Source organism: Oncorhynchus mykiss, chromosome 13, assembly GCF_013265735.2.
Source record: "Oncorhynchus mykiss isolate Arlee chromosome 13, USDA_OmykA_1.1, whole genome shotgun sequence".
In the NCBI taxonomy this organism is placed as follows: Eukaryota; Metazoa; Chordata; class Actinopteri; order Salmoniformes; family Salmonidae; genus Oncorhynchus; species Oncorhynchus mykiss.
Genome location: NC_048577.1, coordinates 19,746,371 through 19,768,501, shown reverse-complemented (window position 1 = coordinate 19,768,501; position 22,131 = coordinate 19,746,371). Strand labels below are relative to the sequence as shown.

At 41.4% G+C, this 22,131-nt stretch overlaps 1 protein-coding gene across 3 annotated transcripts in view; it reads right to left on the bottom strand.

The window, feature by feature from the left end:
- The window catches only part of LOC110485845 (EVI5-like protein), a 43,998-nt gene that overhangs the window by 2,702 nt on the left and 19,165 nt on the right, over window positions 1-22,131 (bottom strand). The window contains exons 4-19 of one of the 3 annotated variants that reach the window (XR_005035479.1): window positions 21,528-21,752; window positions 21,011-21,085; window positions 20,684-20,809; window positions 19,757-19,900; window positions 19,443-19,532; window positions 14,282-14,379; window positions 13,989-14,049; window positions 13,773-13,826; window positions 13,165-13,197; window positions 12,536-12,676; window positions 6,464-6,580; window positions 6,203-6,343; window positions 5,680-5,847; window positions 2,383-2,529; window positions 1,564-1,659; window positions 45-1,240 (exon numbers count right to left, since the gene is read on the bottom strand). Coding sequence is in view for 2 of the 3 variants with exons in the window: in XM_021557035.2 (XP_021412710.1) it covers window positions 1,145-1,240; window positions 1,564-1,659; window positions 2,383-2,529; window positions 5,680-5,847; window positions 6,203-6,343; window positions 6,464-6,580; window positions 12,536-12,676; window positions 13,165-13,197; window positions 13,773-13,826; window positions 13,989-14,049; window positions 14,282-14,379; window positions 19,443-19,532; window positions 19,757-19,900; window positions 20,684-20,809; window positions 21,011-21,085; window positions 21,528-21,752 (1,812 nt within the window). In the remaining variant the exon portion in view is untranslated. The remainder of the gene's footprint in view (window positions 1-44; window positions 1,241-1,563; window positions 1,660-2,382; window positions 2,530-5,679; window positions 5,848-6,202; window positions 6,344-6,463; window positions 6,581-12,535; window positions 12,677-13,164; window positions 13,198-13,772; window positions 13,827-13,988; window positions 14,050-14,281; window positions 14,380-19,442; window positions 19,533-19,756; window positions 19,901-20,683; window positions 20,810-21,010; window positions 21,086-21,527; window positions 21,753-22,131) is intronic. The other 2 variants (XM_021557035.2, XM_021557036.2) reach the window with 2 other exon arrangements.

Sequence of the window (22,131 nt, the reverse complement as noted above, 5' to 3'; positions counted from 1 at the left end):
GTGAGTGTGTGCATGCGTAGATAAAACACTGATTCAGTACTTACAGAAAACTCTGAGATTTGTACTGTTAGGCTGGTAGGAGGGGGGAGGGTAGTGGTTAACCAATAGGAACACTATAACTAGGCACTCGCCCACCTCTTCCTCTTCAGTCTCGGTTTACACAGCAGAGCTCAATCATGTACACTATACTGGCTGGAAAAAAAACAGATCTGATTCTAGTTCAGCCCTTCTCGAAGTGTATCATGTTGTTCTGGGACAAAATCTGAATATTCAAAATTCATTGGTATGATAAACACTTTAGAATCATAACTTAAACTGTTACAAAAAATGTAAAAAATGTATGCTAATTCTACTAATTCTCTCCTACACCAAAACATGAATTAATTTGCAAAACAAATGCCCGGGATCTTTGAGACCGAAAAATGACTCCATGCTAATTTTGACTTTGTCACGAATGTTTCGGTACTCTATACATAAAGGCTCCATATGACGAATATAACCAATAGTATGCACTCTAAGAACTAGTGAACAGAAAAGGGCAAGTCAGTCCCATCACTCCCTTCTCACGCACAGCCGCTCTCTGAATGAGCAAGTGTATATTACGTGTGTGTGTGTGTGTGTGTGTGTGTGTGTGTGTGTGTGTGTGTGTGTGTAAGCATGTGAGAATCAGTGTTGTCTAGTTCTCACACGCATTCATCGCCCTCTTTCTGAGGGCTGGGGTTTTGAAGTGGTAGGGGGGGGGGGGGGGGGTAGGGGGGTACGTCTGTTCTGTGGTTGGAAATGTCATACAGAGGAAGGCCAGAGTAGTGATTCTAGTATGTCATGCTTCACGTGGCAGCCAACATCTATCATTTCAGAGAAATACAAAAAGCACGAGGGGATGCGATTTACATAGCTGGGTCTCAATGGCTAAACTAACGCCAGACACGAGGGCTTTTACTGGTGTGTGTGTGGGGGGGGGTCCCATGTGGCTCAGTTGGTGGAGCATTGCGCTTGCAACACCAGGGTTGTGGGTTCCATTACCACGGGGTGGACCAGTACCAACAAACAAACAAAAAGTATGAAAATGTATGAACTCACTTCCGTAAGTTGCTCTGGATAAGAGTGTCTGCAAAATGACTGTTAAACATTAAATGTGTGTGACCTCGTTCTTAAGCTCTCCGATCTGGTCTCGAAGCTGGGTGATGTACTGCCTGGAGTCAGAGTGGTTCAGCTGGCCCTGGATCAGACCCTCCTCCTTCTGTAGGACAGGGATGACACACACACACACACACACACACACACACACACACACACACACACACACACACACACACACACAGGAGTCAGAGTGGTTCAGCTGGCCCTGGATCAGACCCTACTCCTTTTGTAGGACAGGGACAGGTGGATGAGATGCACACATACTCGCCCGCGTACGGACACAACCGAACAGTCAACGCCAAAGAAGCAGAGAAGACGATCTCCCCAATGTACACATGCCACCCAGAAGAAATCTAAACACACTTGACAATCACATCCATTCAATATGGAAGTCAAGTTCAGATCTGTGTACAAACACCCCACCTGTATCTCCAGCTCAGCTATCTTCTGTCTGAGCTCAGCCATGGCGGCCATGCTGTCAGCCTCCCGCAAGCGCACCGCCATCACCTCCTCTTTACTCTACAGAGAGGGGGAAGAGGGTGGTAGAAGAGAAAAGACAGAAAGAGAAAAATTACCTCTGGCGCAAAGCCTGAGTGAAAGCCACTAGCCCATCTAGTTGTGCAATAGAGTCTGTTTAAATTGCAGCCTCACACACAAAGCCCACTTATCAATGTCACCCTGGGCTGCTTCCATTTCCCACACCCTCTCCTTTATATATCTTTCTCCCACCATCTTCTCTTCTCTCACCTGGCAGTCAGTCCACTTATTCCACTACCTTCCTCCATCCTCCCCATACCATCTCCACTTCCCCTCTCCTCCCGCTTCCTTCCTCCATCCTCCCCATACCATCTCCACTTCCCCTCTCCTCCCGCTTCCATCCTCCATCCTCCCCATACCATCTCCACTTCCCCTCTCCTCCCGCTTCCATCCTCCATATACCATCTCCACTTCCCCTCTCCTCCCGCTTCCATCCTCCCCATACCATCTCCACTTCCCCTCTCCTCCCGCTTCCATCCTCCATCCTCCCCATTCCATCTCCACTTCCCCTCTCCTCCCGCTTCCATCCTCCATATTCCATCTCCACTTCCCCTCTCCTCCCGCTTCCATTCTCCATCCCTCCCTCTTTCTGCGCTTTCATCCCCGCTCTCCCTCCCGTCTTAACTTGCAGCCCACTTATTCCACACATATCAACGCTACCGTTGGCTACCTCTATTTTCCCCCTTCCCTCCGCCTCTACCCCACCTTGCAGTCGAGCTCGGCCCGTTTCCTCTTCATCTCGGTGAGCTGGGACTGCAGCCCCTTGTTCTGGCCCGCCAGCTGCTGCAGCCTCTCCTGCATGGCGGCGCTTTCCACCTCATGGCGCCCAATCAGCTTGCTGTGAATCTGGTTCTGAAGGTAAAGAGAGAGTGGGGACACTGTCAGAAGACTGAAAGCGTAATTAGTCATTCTGGATTAGCGTCTGCTAAATTACAAGTTTTTAAATGTAATGTGCAGCACAAGTCAAAAGTTTGCACACCTACTCATTCAAGGGTTATTTATTTTTACTATTTTCTACATTGTAGAATAATAGTGAAGACATCAAAACTATGAAATGACACATATGGAATCATGTAGTAACCAAAAAAAGTGTTAAACAAATCAAAATATATTTTAGATTTGAGATTTTTCAAAGTAGCCAAACTTTACCTTGAAGACAGCTTTTGCAAACTCTTGACATTCTCTCAACCAGCTTCAGGTGACCATGAGGTCACCTGGAACGCATTTCAATTAACAGGTGTGCCTTGTTAAAAGTTCATTTGTGAAATGTATTTCCTTCTTAATGAATTTGAGCCAATCAGTTGTGTTGTGACATGGTAGGGGCGGTATACAGAAGATAGCCCTATTTGATAAAAGACCAAGTCCATATTATGGTAAGAACAGATGAAATGAGCAAAGAAAAAGGACAGTCCATCATTACTTTAAGACATGAAGGTCAGTCAATATGGAACATTTCAAGAACTGAACATTTCTTCAAGTGCAGTCGCAAAAACCAAGCGCTATGATGAACCTGGCTCTCATGAGGACTGCCACAGGAAAGGAAGACCCAGAGTGACCTCTGCTGCAGAGGATAAGTTAGAGTTACCAGTCTCAGAAATTGCAACAGAGTTCAAGTAACAGACATCTTAACATCAACTGTTCAGAGGAGACTGAGTGAATTATGCCTTAGTGGTCGTATTGCTGCAAAGAAACCACAACTAAAGGAATCCAATAAGAAGAGACTTGCTTGGGCCAAAAAACACGAGCAATGGACATTAAACTGGTGGAAATTTGTCCTTCGGTCTGATGAGTATAGATTTGAGATTTTTGGTTCCAAATGCTGTCTTTGTGAGAGGCAGAGTAGGTGAACGGATGATCTCTGCATGTGTGGTTCCCACCGTGAAGCATGGAGGAGGTGGTGTGACGGTGCTTTGCTGGTGACACTGTCTGTTATTTATTTAGAATTCATGGCGCACTTAACCAGCATGACTACCACAGCATCTGCAGTGATATGCCACCCCATCTGGTTTGCGCTTAGTGGGACTATCATTTGTTTTTCAACAGGACAATGACCCAAAACACAACACCAGGCTGTGTAAGGGCTTTTTGACCAAGGAGGAGAATGATGGAGTGCTGCATCAGATGACCTGTCCTCCCCAAATCACCCGACCTCAAGTCAATTGAGATGGTTTGGGATGAGTCGGACCGCAGAGTGAATGAAAAGCAGCCAACAAGTGCTCCTTCAAGACATTTGGAAAAGCATTCCAGGTGAAGCTGGTTGAGAGAATTCCAAGCGTGTGCAAAGCTGTCATCAAGGCAAAGGGTGGCTATTTGAAGAATCTCAAATATAAAACATATTTTGATTTGTTTAACACGTTTTTGGTTACTACATGATTCCATATGTGTTATTTCATAGTTGTGATGTCTTCACTATTATTCTATAATGTAGAAAATAGTACAAAATAAATAAAAAACCCTTGAATGAGTAGGTGTGTCCAAACTTTTGACTGGTACTGTATATGATATTAGCTTTTAGGTCTTAATTTAAGGTTAGGTTAAAAATCTGCTATTTTGACTGGCTGTGCCAGCTAGTGACCATTCTGCAGCGCTGCCTCCAGTACATGAGTCATCCCAATAAATGCCAACCTGCGGCCCAAAGTGATGAACTGTAACGAAAATGTGTGTGTGTGTGTGTGTGTGTGTGTGTGTGTAGGCCTATGGTGTTGTATAGAGCTTTGAATAATCCACCACAAAAGTCAAACATCTCACTCATCAGGGTGAGAAACATGAGTGTGGAACTGAATGTTAAACACTTAGCGAGGTACTTTCCATAAATCGAAAAGATATATGTACACTATCATTCAAAAGTTTGGGGTCACTTAGAAATGCCCTTGTTTTTGAAAGAATAGGACATTTTCTGTCCATTTAAATAACATCAAATTGATCAGAAACACAGTGCAGACATTGTTAATGTTGTAAATGACTATTGTAGCTGGAAACGGCAGATTTTTTATGGAATATCTACATAGGCGTACAGAGGCCCATTATGAGCAACCATCACTCCTGCGTTCCAATGGCACGTTGTGTTAGCTAATCCAAGTTTATCATTTTAAAAGGCTACTTGATCATTAGAAAACACTTTTGCAATTATGTTAGCACAGCGGAAAACTGTTGTTCTGATTAAAGAAGCAATAAAACTGGCCTTCTTTAGACTAGTTGAGTATCTGGAGCATCAGCATTTGTGGGTTCGATTACAGGCTCAAAATGACCAGAAACAAAGAGCTTTCTTCTGAAACTTGTCAATCTATTCTTGTTCTGAGAAATGAAGGCTATTCCATGCGAGAAATAGCCAAGAAACTGAAGATCTCGTATAACGCTGTGTACTACTCCCTTCACAGAACAGCCCAAACTGGCTCTAACCAGAATAGAAAGAGGAGTGGGAGGCCCCGGTGCACAACTGAGCAAGAGGACAAGTGCATTACAGTGTCTAGTTTGAGAAACAGACGCCTCACAAGTCCTCAATTAGCAGCTTAATTAAATAGTACCCGCAAAACACCAGTCTCAACGTCAACAGTGAAGAGGCGACTCCGGGCTGCTGGCCTTCTAGGCAGAGTTTCAAAGAAAAAGCCATATCTCAGACTGGCCAATAAAAAGAGAAGATTAAGATGGGCAAAAGAACACAAACACTAGAAGGCCAGCATCCCGGAGTCAGGATGTTGAGGTTGAGACTGGTGTTTTGCAGGTACTATTTGGGATTTATCTACCATTTCCACATAGTATTTGTAGTAGTAGTTACCCCGTAGTCATTTAGGCCTAATGAAAGTCTCCATTAGAAATGTGAGCCAATACGATTTATTTCCCTAGGCTGGTCCCAGTACTGTTTGTGCCATCTTGCCAACTCCTATGGTCATTGTTACGTGAGACAGACCTGAGATCAGACTAAGGAAATAACACACAATGGATCACTTTTATTTAGACAGAGCACAAACAGATTTGGCATCAGGCTAAAGTTCCTCCACTGACCTTGCTCTCCAGCTGTATGGCTTGGAGTTTGACCTCCCTGAGTTCAGCCTGGGCCTGGGCCTCTCTCAGACGCACCCCCATCAGCTTCTCCTGCAGCTCATTCAGGGCGTTCTTCTTGGGGGATTCCTTCCAGTGACCTCCACCCCCGCCTCCTTTTGACATGTGGAGCTGGAGAGAGAGAGGAACGGAGATGAAGAACAGGTTAGAGAGCCACAACCAATGTGCATCGGTTCTCTATCTATCTCTCCCTAAAGTCACTCGCTCTGAGACCTTGAAGTAGTTGTTCCCCTTGGTCTGCAAGGGCCGTGGCTTTCGTGGAGCGACGGGTAACGATGATTTGAGGGTGACTGTTGTCAATGTGTGCAGAGAGTGCCTGGTTCTAACCCAGGTTGGGGCGAGGAGAGGGACGGAAGCAACACTGCTACATAAGCACAGTCCTTCTAGTCACCTCTACTATGCTCTCCCCTTCTGAAGCCTTCAGTTCCCTACTGTACAGCTCTCTGCTCTGTGGTGTGTTACTTACCTGCCAGCGCTGGTTGAGCTCGGTCACCGTGTCCTGCATCTCTCTGAAGGAGTGCAGTGTCTCCAGCTCTCGGAGCTTCACCAGCTTCAGCTCATCCTGCAGCTGGGCCACGTTGTTCTCATCAGGCAGAGAGCTGCTCCTCTGGAACACAAACACACACACGCATGATAAAGATATGAAACATACAAATATAACCACACACACACACACACACACACACACACACACACACACAGGTGTGGTTGAGCTCGGTTCTCTTACCTTCTCTAGGTCCAGTACTTTGTCCTGCATCTCTTTGAGGGCTCCCAGTAGCTCTGCCTCCTGCAGCCGGGACTGCTCCAGCTGCGTCTGCAGACCGGTCACAAACTGCTCTGTGTACTGAGAAACAACACATGGACCAATTATAAACGGAGACAACACACTGGGACCAATCCCAAACTGACACTACACATATCAACCAATCAATCAAACTGCTCTGTGTACTAAGGCATCAGAAGATAAAGATCCTCCACTCAGCACAGTCAGAAGAGGGCTGGCCAACCCTCAGAGCCTGGATCCTCTCTAGGTTTATTCCTAGGTTCCTGCCTTTCTAGGGAGTTTTTCCTAGCCACCGTGCTTCTACATCTGGATTGCTTGCGGTCTGGGAATCTAGGCTGTGTTTCTGCATAGCAGTTTGCCACTGCTAACTCAAAAAGGCCTTTTTAAAATACATTTGATTGGTTGATGGGTCAGAAGAATGTCTGTCTAAATGGCTGTTTTCTATTGATATGGAAATGGAAAACCACACAATGTCTATCAGTGTATCCACCAGGTAGATTCACCTCATTTGTGGACACCGAAGTAGATAAATGAGTGATGTACTAAAAGGAGATGTGGAGTACAGCTCTGTGTAGCTGTGGTAGTTGTGGTGAGATGGACAGAAGGGATGTGGGTTGGCAAAAGGGGGAAACCAACCCAAAAAAACATTCTGTTTCTCACTAGATGCAGTTCAGAGAGAAGAGACTGAAAGAGAGAGCTGGTGAGATCGAGAGAGAACATTGGGACAAACCAATATCTTTGTATGTGTATGCATGGCATAAAGGCCTTTCTTTCTTTGTGAATTAAAGTACCCACTCGGTTTCAATGTGAGAGAGAAGTGAGAGGCGGGGGTGTGTGAATTCTGGCTTGGTAATATACCCAGGCTAGTCATCGGAGGCACAACACATACTCTGACCACACCTGAAACTCCAAATCAATAGCAACACCACACACACCTATACCACTGATTCTCTCCATGGCTCCAATTCTAGTAGATCTAAACTTAGTTCAACTGGCGTTGAAAGACTAACGGAGGAGGAGGAGACAGTCAAGGAAACAATGTTGAGACGTGCTCTCACATTAGTGTGACTGCTGTGTCTGACTATGAAGAGAAACAGCACATTGTTACAACACTGTACACACTGTACATAGCCAAAATATGACATTGGAAATGTCTCTATTCCTTTGAAACGTTTGTGAGTGTAATGTTTATTTCTGTTTATTATCCATTTCATTTGCTTTGGCAATGTGACCATGTTTCCCCATGCCAATGAAACCCTTTGAATTGAAACTGAGAAACTAACGTCTGTAGAAAGAGTTGTGGTTCCTGACACATTCAGTAACAGAAACACATCGTCTTTTGTTTTTTGCCGTAGTTGGGAACTTGCATTCAAAACGGATTCAAGCGCCGACTGACTCACACGTGTTTGAATAGACTAAAATAGTGTGTGTGAGAGATATATATAAAAATTAAAACAACATTCTACACACATGATGCAGTGCACCATGAGGCAAAGTCACAGAGGAGCATTCGGTGTTTCTGTAGCATACAACACACACTAACACACAAGGACAGGCGACACACAGCTGCTAACACACAGCCACAATAGAATAACTGAAGCCCTATTGTAGTGGACCAGCTGGGCTACAGGCATTGTCTGTCTGTCTACCCATTCAACATCACACTAATTGTCCACCTCACCATGGCGGTCTGTCTACATCTATACATTAGAATGCTCATACAACTGGCTTATACCACACCAGCCCTGGGTGAACACAATGTTATAACACTATGGATTTAGAACAGGTCAAACATCAAACTCTATACAATGACTACCGCCCCCGTAGCACTCACCTCGGTAGCCATGAACTGCTTTGAAAGGCTGGTCATGGCTCACATCAACGCCATCATCTCGCAAACCCCTTTTCCCACTGCAATTCCCATACCGCCTCAGATCCACAGACGACACAATCTCAATTGCACTCCACACTGCCCTTTCCCACCTGGACAAAAGGAACACCTATGTGAGAATGCTGTTCATTGACTACAGCTCAGCGTTCAATGGCATAGTGCCCACAAAGCTCATCACTAAGCTAAGGAACCTGGGACTAAACACCTCCCTCTGTAACTAGATCTTGGACTTTCTGAAGGGCCGTCCCCAGGTGGTAAGGGTAGGTAACAACACGTCTGCAACGCTGATCTTCAACACGGGGGCCCCTCTGGGGTATGTGCTTAGTCCCCTCCTGTACACTCCCTTTTCACCCATGACTGTGTGGCCTCACACGACTCCAACACCATCATTAAGTTTGTTGACGACACAACGGTGGTAGGCCTGATCACCGACAACGATGAGACAGTCAGAGACCTGGTAGTGTGGTGCCAGGACAACAACCTCTCCCTCAACGTGAGCAAGACAAAGGAATTGATTGTGAACTACAGGATAAGAAGGCCCCAAAAAATTGGCAAAGACTCCAGTCACTGTTCCCTCTGCTACTGCTCGGCAAGCGGTACCAGAATGCCAAGTCTAGGTCCAAAAGGCTCCTTATCAGCTTCTACCCCCAAGACATATGACTGCTGAACAATTAATCAAATGGCCACCCAGACTATTTGCATTGGCTCCCCCACCCCCTTTGTTTTTTACACTGCTGCTACTCACTGTTTATTATCAATGCATAGTCATTTCACCCCTACCTGCATGTACAAATGACCATAATTGCCTCGACTAACCTGTTCTCCCACACATTGACTTGGTACCAGTATCCCCTGTATATAGCAGCGTTATTGTTATTTTAATGTGTTCCTTTTTTTACTGAGGTTTATTTAGTAAATCTTTTCTCAACTCTATTTTCTTAAAACTACATTATTGGGTAAAGGGCTTGTAAGTATTCGGCGCATGTGACAAATAAAATTGATTTGGATTTATAATGTACGGTGTTGCTCTGCTGGCAACTGAATGCAATAATTCTACATTAAAAAGAGTCAACACATTGACAAGCAACACCGTCCTAAAAACACACAGAATTACTGTAAGTGAGCATAGAACAGTTACTTTGGTAGTGATTCAGTTTCTGTAATTTAAGTGACTTTTTCAGATATAACCCATGACGAGAAACTAAGAAAGTGTTTGACAGCCTTTCCACTATCATCAAAGCGCTACCCAAACACTTACGATAAGACGATAATCAACTTGGTCCTAAACGTACGAATCAAACATCCATACGCGCATTATGCTGAACTGTTTGGAAAACACATGTTGTTATTATGTTACATGGTATAAAGAGCAAAGGGGCAGAATAACATGTATACACTGCAACAGTTGACTCTAAGACATACAGTGGGGGAAAAAAGTATTTAGTCAGCCACCAATTGTGCAAGTTCTCCCACTTAAAAAGATGAGAGAGGCCTGTACTTTTCATCATAGGTACACTTCAACTATGACAGACAAAATGAGAAAACAAATCCAGAAAATCCCATTGTAGGATTTTTTATGAATTTATTTGCAAATTATGGTGGAAAATAAGTATTTGGTCAATAACAAATGTTTCTCTCAATACTTTGTTATATACCCTTTGTTGGCAATGACAGAGGTCAAACGTTTTCTGTAAGTCTTCACAAGGTTTTCACACACTGTTGCTGGTATTTTGGCCCATTCCTCCATGCAGATCTCCTCTAGAGCAGTGATGTTTTGGGGCTGTTGCTGGGCAACACGGACTTTCAACTCCCTCCAAAGATTTTCTATGGGGTTGAGATCTGGAGACTGGCTAGGCCATTCCAGGACCTTGAAATGCTCCTTACGAAGCCACTCCTTCGTTGCCCTGGCGGTGTGTTTGGGATCATTGTCATGCTGAAAGACCCAGACACGTTTCATCTTCAATGCCCTTGCTGATGGAAGGAGGTTTTCACTCAAAATCTCACGATACATGGCCCCATTCATTCTTTCCTTTACACGGATCAGTCGTCCTGGTCCCTTTGCAGAAAAACAGCCCCAAAGCATAATGTTTCCACCCCCATGCTTCACAGTAGGTATGGTGTTCTTTGGATGCAACTCAGCATTCTTTGTCCTCCAAACACAACGAGTTGAGTTTTAACCAAAAAGTAATATTTTGGTTTCATCTGACCATATGACATCCCCCCGATCTTCTTCTGGATCATCCAAATGCTCTCTAGCAAACTTCAGACGGGCCTGGACATGTACTGGCTTAAGCAGGGGGACACGTCTGGCACTGCAGGATTTGAGTCCCTGGCGGCGTAGTGTGTTACTGATGGTAGGCTTTGTTACTTTGGTCCCAGCTCTCTGCAGGTCATTCACTAGGTCCCCCCGTGTGGTTCTGGTATTTTTGCTCACCGTTCTTGTGATCATTTTGAACCCACGGGGTGAGATCTTGTGTGGAGCCCCAGATCGAGGGAGATTATCAGTGGTCTTGTATGTCTTCCATTTCCTAATAATTGCTCCCACAGTTGATTTCTTCAAACCAAGCTGCTTACCTATTACAGATTCAGTCTTCCCAGCCTGGTGCAGGTCTACAATTTTGTTTCTGGTATCCTTTGTCAGCTCTTTGGTCTTGGCCATAGTAGAGTTCGGAGTGTGACTGTTTGAGGTTGTGGACAGGTGTCTTTTATACTGATAACAAGTTCAAGCAGGTGCCATTAATACAGGTAACGAGTGGAGGACAGAGGAGCCTCTTAAAGAAGAAGTTACAGGTCTGTGAGAGCCAGAAATCTTGCTTGTTTGTAGGTGACCAAATACTTATTTTCCACCATAATCAGCAAATAAATTCATTAAAAATCATACAATGTGATTTTCTTTCTCATTTTGTCTGTCATAGTTGAAGGGTACCTATGATGAAAATTACAGGCCTCTCTCATCTTTTTAAGTGGGATAACTTGCACAATTGGTGGCTGACTAAATACTTTTTTGCCCCACTGTATTTTCTTTAAATTGTATATACACGAATAATATATATTTTGACCATTAATTATGACCAGTGGTGGAAAATGTACTAAATTCTAATACTTGAGTAAAAGTAAGTGTCCCCCAGTAAAATACTACTAGTAGAAGTCTAAAAGGATTTGGTTTTAAATATACTTAAGTAGCAAAAACGAATTATTTAATTCCTTATATTAAGCAAACCAGACAGCACCATTTTCTTGTTTTATTCTTATTTATTTACAGATAGCCAGGGTCACACTCCAACACTCAGACATAATTTAAAAATGAAGAGTTTGTGTTTAGTGAGTCTGCCAGATCAGAGGCAGTAGGGATGGCCAGGGATGTTCTCTTGATAAGTGTGCGAATTTGACTATTTTCTGTCCTGCTAAGCATTCAAAATGTAAAGAGTACTTTTGGGTGTCAGGGAAAAGGTATGGGGTAAAAAGTACAGAATTTTTCATTACTAACATAGTGAAGTAAAAGTTGTCAAAAATATAAATAGTAAAGTACAGATACCCCAAAATACTACTTAAGTAGTACTTTACATCACTGATTATGATGCAGACCGATACTGTCTATCATCCAACATCCACTAACTGTGCCACTCTGGCTAGATTGAGGTCACAACTCAACACAAACTGACTTGGGGAAATTCACTTTGACACTTCACAGTTCTCACCAACACCAGCCTTTATTTATTTTTTTCTCACCGAATAATTTGTCAATGTCATTGATGTAGAATGTAATTAAATGACAAGTACAATTTGCTAAAAATCATTTCAATATTTTACGAGCAGAAGACTGTCCGAATGAGTCAGTTCCCCAAACAAGAACAAGAAAAAAAAATCCACAAGGGCAACCACAGACTATAAAGCCTAGTGCTGGTATTTTTCCATAACAGTCACTGGCACATCAAAAACATGTTTTGCCAATTTGTAACTTTTAGAGCTTGTTATCCATTGCAATAGACTTGTATTTGATCATTTTGCTCATAATCTCTGAGTGAAAGCCTAAGACGGGTGCACTGTTCATCAAAGCCTGACTTTAGTTCAGTCCCTGCCCCATCCCAATATCCCACCCACACTGACTCCAGATCATTCCTTACCTTCTCCCGCTGCAGTTCTCCGATGGTGTCCTGGGCTTTCTCCAGGTTCTGACTGGTCACACTGAACTGCTGCCTCACCACCGCCAGCTCCCGCTTGATCACGTAGTTCTCCTCCGCCTCCTGCGCCCGCGTCACCTGACCCTGGAATAGTGAAGACACAGGGTCAGAGACCAGAGGGGGCCGTGTCAGTTATAGGGAATATGTCTGGGGGGGTGGGGGTATGGACATCGTTGGTTTGAATTTAGAGGGAATTGGTGCTTAGCTTTAACACTTTCACTATTGGAGGTTAGATATTAGGAGTTTGACAGTGTAGAATATGAAATGGCACTTCTGTATCCATTCCGATTAGGTTGCAATTACCCTGTAAAGACATTTCTGTCCTAATAAATGACAAAGGGCATAAAACACTGCCTGTGTTTCGACGAGCCACATGCAGTGTTAGAGCACCTGCCATGGACACACATGCGGTCACAGGGGGAGCATGGTCTGACGGACAGACAGACAAACAAAACATTCTCTCATGCAGAAGTCAGGCACTGATCGGTCACTGTCATTGCAGACAGAGAGAGGAAGTGCAGGAGGAAGGAAGGTGTTAAGAGAGGAGGAGAGATGGTTTTCCAGTACCGTACCTGTATCAGCCTGTCTGCTAGAGCAGCACTTTCCTACAACACCAGTGAAGGAGAGGAAGAAGATAAGACAATAAAAGGAGGATAAGGAGAGAATAGGGAGACATAAAGACAAAGAGGAGTGAAGGATAAGAACAGGGCGAGCGTGTAACGGAAACGTGACAACAGAAAATAAACAAGAGGGTGAGACAGAAATAAATAAATCACAGTACAGAGTGAAAGAGCGGCAGTGGGTTTGTGTGAGAGAAGGAATAAAAAGAGGACAGAAAGACAACAAGCATTACTCAGAGAACAACAGGAGAGAAGCAAGAGGGGAAGAAAAACCAGAGTGCTTGGAAAAGGAGGAGAGACTCAGTGGCTCCGGTCTAGAATAAGGCCCATCCATTTCAATCATCCATTCACGCACACAAAATCAACAGACATGATCTCTGTCTTTAGGTGCATTCACAACTTAAGTCACCTCACTTATTCTGTAAATGTGACAGGATATAAGTCTTGGTTGGCATATTTTAGCTTCATGTTCCTGGCTGTGTTTTATTGTCCATCATAAACCTTATTCGCAATAGCACGAAAGTGAGTGTCTGACTCGAAGCCAAGTTTCCATCTCTTACCTTCTCCAATGTCTCAATCCTCTGCTTCAGAAGCCTGTTCTCTGTGCGTAACCTCTGTGGATGTGTATTTAAAACGGGTAGAGAGACCGTTAGGAACATGTATTAGTCATTATACAAAGCTTATAAATCTGTTGGTCTATTAATAGATTAGCTCAAAGAAGTTAAGACACGTGAGCACACACACACACACACACACACACACACACACACACACACCTTGATCTCTATCTGCTCCTCCATCTCTTTGTTCTTGATTGTGGTGTACTCTTTCTCCAACCTGGCAAATAAAAGCATTTTAGCAGAGTTAGATTCATACAATGCGTTTCCATTTTCCATTTATGCATTTGACTGTGTGCAAATCAAACTGAAACGAATCATCTTAAACTGAAAGCATGCTTTGTATAGTAACACCACCACAAATCAGGGCCCATTGGGCCATATGAACTGTAGTCTACAACCTAGAGCCAGTATTGTTATTCTAATGAACAGTGATTAGAAGCAGAGCCTACTTCTTCATCCTCTTGGGGTTGTATTTGACCTGGTAGGCCCTCAGGATCAGCTTGTCTGGGCAGCTGTCAAACTGGTGAGGGATCAACTTCTGGAAGTGCTGCGAGAGAAGGAAGAGACATGGTTAGAGCTTCATAGAATACACTCTGAGCGAGAATATGTCCTGTTAATACACTCTGAACGAGAATATGTCCTGTTAATACACTCTGAATGAGAATATATGTCTCCTGTTAATACACTCTGAATGAGAATATGTCCTGTAAATACACTCTGAATGAGAATATGTCTCCTGTTAATACATTCTGAACGAGAATATGTCCTGTTAATACACTCTGAATGAGAATATGTCCTGTTAATACACTCTGAACGAGAATATGTCTCCTGTTAATACACTCTGAATGAGAATATGTCTCCTGTTAATACACTCTGAACGAGAATATGTCTCCTGTTAATACACTCTGAACGAGAATATGTCCTGTTAATACACTCTGAATGAGAATATATGTCTCCTGTTAATACACTCTGAATGAGAATATGTCCTGTAAATACACTCTGAATGAGAATATGTCTCCTGTTAATACATTCTGAACGAGAATATGTCCTGTTAATACACTCTGAATGAGAATATGTCCTGTTAATACACTCTGAACGAGAATATGTCTCCTGTTAATACACTCTGAATGAGAATATGTCTCCTGTTAATACACTCTGAACGAGAATATGTCTCCTGTTAATACACTCTGAACGAGAATATGTCCTGTTAATACACTCTGAATGAGAATATGTCTCCTGTTAATACACTCTGAACGAGAATATGTCTCCTGTTAATACACTCTGAACGAGAATATGTCCTGTTAATACACTCTGAATGAGAATATGTCTCCTGTTAATACACTCTGAACGAGAATATGTCTCCTGTTAATACACTCTGAACGAGAATATGTCCTGTTAATACACTCTGAAAGAGAATATGTCTCCTGTTAATACACTCTGAACGAGAATATGTCTCCTGTTAATACACTCTGAATGAGAATATGTCTCCTGTTAATACACTCTGAACGAGAATGTCTCCTGTTAATACACTCTGAACGAGAATATGTCTCCTGTTAATACACTCTGAACGAGAATATGTCTCCTGTTAATACACTCTGAATGAGAATGTGTCTCCTGTTAATACACTCTGAACGAGAATGTGTCTCCTGTTAATACACTCTGAACGAGAATGTGTCTCCTGTTAATACACTCTGAACGAGATTGTGTCTCCTGTTAATACACTCTGAACGAGAATATTTCTCCTGTTAATACACTCTGAACGATAATATGTCTCCTGTTAATACACTCTGAATGAGAATGTGTCTCCTGTTAATACACTCTGAACGAGAATATGTCTCCTGTTAATACACTATGAACGATAATATGTCTCCTGTTAATACACTATGAAAAGGAATAATATGTATGTTAATACACTCTGAAAGGGAATAATATGTCCTGTTAATACACTATGAAAAATAATATGTCCTGTTAATACACTATGAAAAATAATATGTCCTGTTAATACACTATGAAAAACAATATGTCTGTTAATACACTAGGAAAAATAATAATATGTTCTGTTCATACACTATGAAAGGGAATAATATGTCCTGTTCATACACTCTGAACGAGAATATGTCTCCTGTTAATACACTATGAACGAGAATATGTCTCCTGTTAATACACTATGAACGAGAATATGTCTCCTGTTAATACACTATGAACGAGAATATGTCTCCTGTTAATACACTATGAACGAGAATATGTCTCCTGTTAATACACTATGAACGAGAATATGTCTCCTGTTAATACACTATGAACGAGAATATGTCTCCTGTTAATACACTATGAACGAGAATATGTCTCCTGTTAATACACTCTGAACGAGAATATGTCTCCTGTTAATACACCATGAAAAGTAATATGTCTGTTAATACACTATGAAAAATAACATGTCTGTTAATACACTCTGAAAAATAACATGTCTGTTAATACACTATGAAAAATAACATGTCTGTTAATACACTATGAAAAATAACATGTCTGTTAATACACTCTGAAAGGGAATAATATGTCCTGTTAATACACTCTGAAAGGGAATAATATGTCCTGTTAATACACTCTGAAAGGGAATAATATGTCCTGTTAATACACTATGAAAAATAATATGTCTGTTAATACACTATGAAAGGGAATAATATGTATGTTAATACACTCTGAAAGGGAATAAATAATATGTCTGTTAATACACTCTGAAAGAGAATAATATGTCCTGTTAATACACTCTGAAAGGGAATAATATGTCTGTTAATACACTCTGAAAGGGAATAATATGTCTGTTAATACACTCTGAAAGGGAATAATATGTCTGTTAATACACTCTGAAATAGAATAATATGTCCTGTTAATACACTATGAAAAATAATATGTCTGTTAATACACTATGAAAGGGAATAATATGTCTGTTAATACACTCTGAAAGGGAATAATATGTCTGTTAATACACTCTGAAAGAGAATAATATGTCCTGTTAATACACTCTGAAAGGGAATAATATGTCTGTTAATACACTCTGAAAGGGAATAATATGTCTGTTAATACACTATGAAAAATAACATGTCTGTTAATACACTCTGAAAGGGAATAATATGTCCTGTTAATACACTCTGAAAGGGAATAATATGTCTGTTAATACACTCTGAAAGGGAATAATATGTCTGTTAATACACTCTGAAAGGGAATAATATGTCCTGTTAATACACTATGAAAGGGAATAATATGTCTGTTAATACACTCTGAAAGGGAATAATATGTCCTGTTAATACACTATGAAAAATAATATGTCTGTTAATACACTATGAAAGGGAATAATATGTCTGTTAATACACTCTGAAAGGGAATAAATAATATGTCTGTTAATACACTCTGAAAGAGAATAATATGTCTGTTAATACACTCTGAAAGGGAATAATATGTCCTGTTAATACACTCTGAAAGGGAATAATATGTCCTGTTAATACACTATGAAAAATAATATGTCTGTTAATACACTATGAAAGGGAATAATATGTATGTTAATACACTCTGAAAGGGAATAAATAATATGTCTGTTAATACACTCTGAAAGAGAATAATATGTCCTGTTAATACACTCTGAAAGGGAATAATATGTCTGTTAATACACTCTGAAAGGGAATAATATGTCTGTTAATACACTCTGAAAGGGAATAATATGTCTGTTAATACACTCTGAAATAGAATAATATGTCCTGTTAATACACTATGAAAAATAATATGTCTGTTAATACACTCTGAAAGGGAATAATATGTCTGTTAATACACTCTGAAAGGGAATAATATGTCCTGTTAATACACTATGAAAGGGAATAATATGTCTGTTAATACACTCTGAAAGGGAATAATATGTCCTGTTAATACACTATGAAAAATAATATGTCTGTTAATACACTATGAAAGGGAATAATATGTCTGTTAATACACTCTGAAAGGGAATAAATAATATGTCTGTTAATACACTCTGAAAGAGAATAATATGTCTGTTAATACACTCTGAAAGGGAATAATATGTCTGTTAATACACCCTGAAAGGGAATAATATGTCCTGTCAATACACTCTGAAAGAGAATAATATGTCCTGTTAATACACTATGAAAGATAATAATATGTCTGTTAATACACTATGAAAGGGAATAATATGTCTGTTAATACACTCTGAAAGGGAATAATATGTCCTGTTAATACACTATGAAAAATAATATGTCTGTTAATACACTATGAAAGGGAATAATATGTCTGTTAATACACTCTGAAAGAGAATAATATGTCCTGTTAATACACTCTGAAAGGGAATAAAATGTCTGTTAATACGCTATGAAAGGGAATAATATGTCTGTTAATACACTCTAAAAGGGAATAATATGTCTGTTAATACACTCTAAAAGGGAATAATATGTCTGTTAATACACTCTGAAAGGGAATAATATGTCTGTTAATACACTCTAAAAGGGAATAAAATGTCTGTTAATACGCTATGAAAGGGAATAATATGTCTGTTAATACACTCTAAAAGGGAATAATATGTCTGTTAATACACTCTGAAAGGGAATAATATGTCTGTTAATACACTCTAAAAGGGAATAATATGTCTGTTAATACACTCTGAAAGGGAATAATATGTCTGTTAATACACTCTGAAAGGGAATAATATGTCTGTTAATACACTCTGAAAGGGAATAATATGTCCTGTTAATACACTATGAAAAATATAATGTCCTGTTAATACACTATGAAAGGGAATAATATGTCTGTTAATACACTATGAAAGGGAATAATATGTCCTGTAGGTATCACATGATAATTGAAGTAAAGACACGTCACAAATGCCCATATGTTTAAACAATGGTTCATTTCACTCTTTTGTTTTTCTTGCCTCCAGCAAGTCTTGTGTCTATCTACAGTGATAATTCATGATTTATACTATAGTGCAGGGGTCCCCAATTACATTTAGCCGTGGGCTGATTTTTCCTTGAGCCGATGGGTGGGGGGCTGGAACATAGTTATAAATCATTTGTACACTGCAAATTGACCGCAAGAACAGATATAGTATTTCACAAAACAATTTGAATTTCAAACCTTGTTTACATTGTGATACGATCACATATGTCTCCATGTATCCGTGGGAATACTAGGGAACAGATTTCCTAAATTAAAATCACTTTGAGCTCATTTTCTGGTAATTTTACAGTCTTTTAATGTCCAAGAAAGATTTTTTTTGTTTAAATAAAATCTCAGAAAACATAATAAAATAAAATCACCCACAAGAGAAATTTGGTCCCTTAAAGCTGAATTACTTAATGGTGAAACAGCTTATTGGGGAACCCTGCTGTAGTGCCTTTTATTTGGACGGCAGGTAGGATAGTGGTTAGAGTGTTGGACTAGTAACCGAAAGGTTGCAAGATTGAATCCCCAAGATGACAAGGTAAAAAAACATGTTCTGGCCCTGACTTGCCTAGTTAAATAAAGGTAAAATAAAAAATATTGGATAAATCCCAAATGGCACCCTATTCCATATATCATCCACTAATTTTGAAGGGGCCTAGTGATTGTTACCTGAGACATGCCCTCCATGTCCAACTGGATGAGGTCAGTCTGGTTGTACTGCAGAATGGCCATGCCCACACGAAATATAATCTCCAGACCCTGAAGACAGGGAATCAAAGTTCAATTCAACACAACCATAGTGCTAGATCACAAGACTCTCTTGTGGAAGATATTTTATCTTCATGAGAACAACCCGTGAATAAAGGTTACATTTAAATCAAACCATGTCTATTGGATCCACTATGTTGATTTTTTTCTCTCAAAGTATGTTCACCCAAACACATTCTCACACTCGCATAAGACACCAGTGGTGAGTCTCTTACCTCGTACATGAAGATATCAAAGATGCGTGTGGCGACGGGCATGGGGAGGAAGGTGAGGAAGAGAGTGAGGAACCAGGAGGAGGCGTACATGGAGGTGTGGAAACTCTGAGAACGGAAGTGGACGTTCAGCTCCGGGAGCTGCTCCTGTTGGGATAAGGTGAGAGAGGGAAAAGAGGAAGAGAAAGAGGGTAGATGAGAAGGGAAGAGACGAGAGGAGTTAATTAAGCAATAAGGCACGAGGGGGTGTGGTATATGGCCAATATACCACGGCTAAGGGCTGTTCTTATGCACGAGTGCCTGGACACAGTTCTTAGCCGTGGTATATTGGCCATATATCACAAACCCCCAAGGTGCCTTATTGCTGTTATAAACGGGTAACCAATGTAACTAGAGCAGTAAAAATAAATGTTTTGTCATAGACATGGTATACGGTCTGATATAACATGGCTGTCAGCCAATCAGCATTCAGGTCTCAAACCACCCAGTTTATAATAATAGGGGTTTTAGTTGAGCTGCAACACTGTAATGGTTTAAAAGTCGTACTATATAAAATGTAAGGACTTACCTAGAATAAATCTGTGCTGTATGAATCTATTTGCTGCCCCATAGTGGACAACTCTATAATTGCAATATCTGTGCTTATTCCCCAACTACACTGCACCATACCATACTTAAGTAAAACCAGACATTTTTTAGGTATTTTTTCCCCATTTCAATCCCAGCCACTTGCAAGGCCCTTAAGGTTTTAGTTAATTTGACAATATATGCATCCTAAATGGCACTATATTCCCTACATAGGGCACTACTTTGACCTATTGGCCCTTGTCAAAAGTAGTGCACTTTATAGGGTATAATTTGCCATTTGGGACACATTCAACCTCCTACATTGGCCAGCGTGACATATGGAGATGAATAAAGTTGATTTACCTGCAGCAGGTATTCAAACTGGTAGATACAGAGGCCTAGTTCAGCCATGGTTGGTTTGAAAAGCTCCCTCAGACGGTACTCCTGCATCAGACGCACAAACACGCAGAACGCCTCCTCCTCTGGCATCTAGAGGGCCACAGGAGAGACCGGGTCAGGCTGTGTGACTGTGTGTGCATTCACACTAATCAGGAGCTCAGAGGTCATTTATTCATACTGTATAAGCAATGAAAAACGGGTAGAATCAGGATAATTCCGTATTTAGCACAACGTAGCGCGATAGCAAGAGAGGAGAATGTCGAGACTAGAGGGCTGCTGAAGAGACGTTACCTGCATGAGCAGCAGGCCCACGATGAAGGCACTGCCCTGGCAGTAGCCCACCTCCCGGTCCACCAGAGAATACGCCTGCACACACAGACATCAATCAATATGAACAAACCTATACTCATTGGGGAGACTTCCCGGACACAGATTAAGTTTAGAGATTCTCCATTTGCAATGCTTTTTAGTCCAGGACTAGGCTTCATCAGTGTCTGGGAAACCGGCCTCTACAGTTCACATACACATTTAACTCAATCAATCAAATGTATTTATAAAGTCGTTTTAACATCAGCAGATGTCACAAAATGCTATACAGAAACCCAGCCAAAAACCCCAAACAGCAAGCAATGCAGATGTAACTGCTTCTAACTGTTCATCCAACTGCACATCTCACTAGTATAGTGATAGTACCAAAAAGGACTAATCATACCAAATCTATTCTGTTTGTCCAAGTAAACCTAAGAGACAACGTTCACACAAAAAAAAAAAAAAAAAAAAGTCATGCTCAAGGTGAAAATGTCCTCACCTTCATGACGTTGAAGAGTACCTCCTGACCCAGGCTGTCCTGGCCCTTGAAGAACTCATGCTCGGGGTAGGTGCGGGCGATGTCCCGGCGGATGAGCTTTTCGCAGGGCGAGGACATCTTGAGCAGCTCAGAATACTGGTTCTTCACTGGCATGTCTGTAGCGTTACCAAGCAGCTGCCACACGATGGCCCGGAAGTGGTGTGGGATGCCCTTGCGGATCAGCTCCTGGAGGGGAAAAGAAAGATTTAGTTACGAATCAAATTCTCAGTTTGCTGTAGAACTCCACCTCCCAGCCTATACTGAATATCTATGTCATCTCATACGTCTCTAATCTTCAATTATCTTATCCCTCCATCTGTGCTCTGTCCTCACTTGTCCTCGCTCCCATTTTCTCCTCTCTAATCTCTCCTGCTGTTCCCCTCTCCCTTTTCCATCCTTTTCCCTAGCTCTGTCTGCTCTCTCCCTCAATGTTCTCCCTCCATCTTTTCTGCTCTTCCCCACACTCTGACTGTCCTTTCCATCTCATCCATCTCTTCTCACTTTCACCTTCCCTACAGTCCTCTCTCCCCCCTTATTCGTCCTCTCTCTCTCCTCTGTCCCCGCT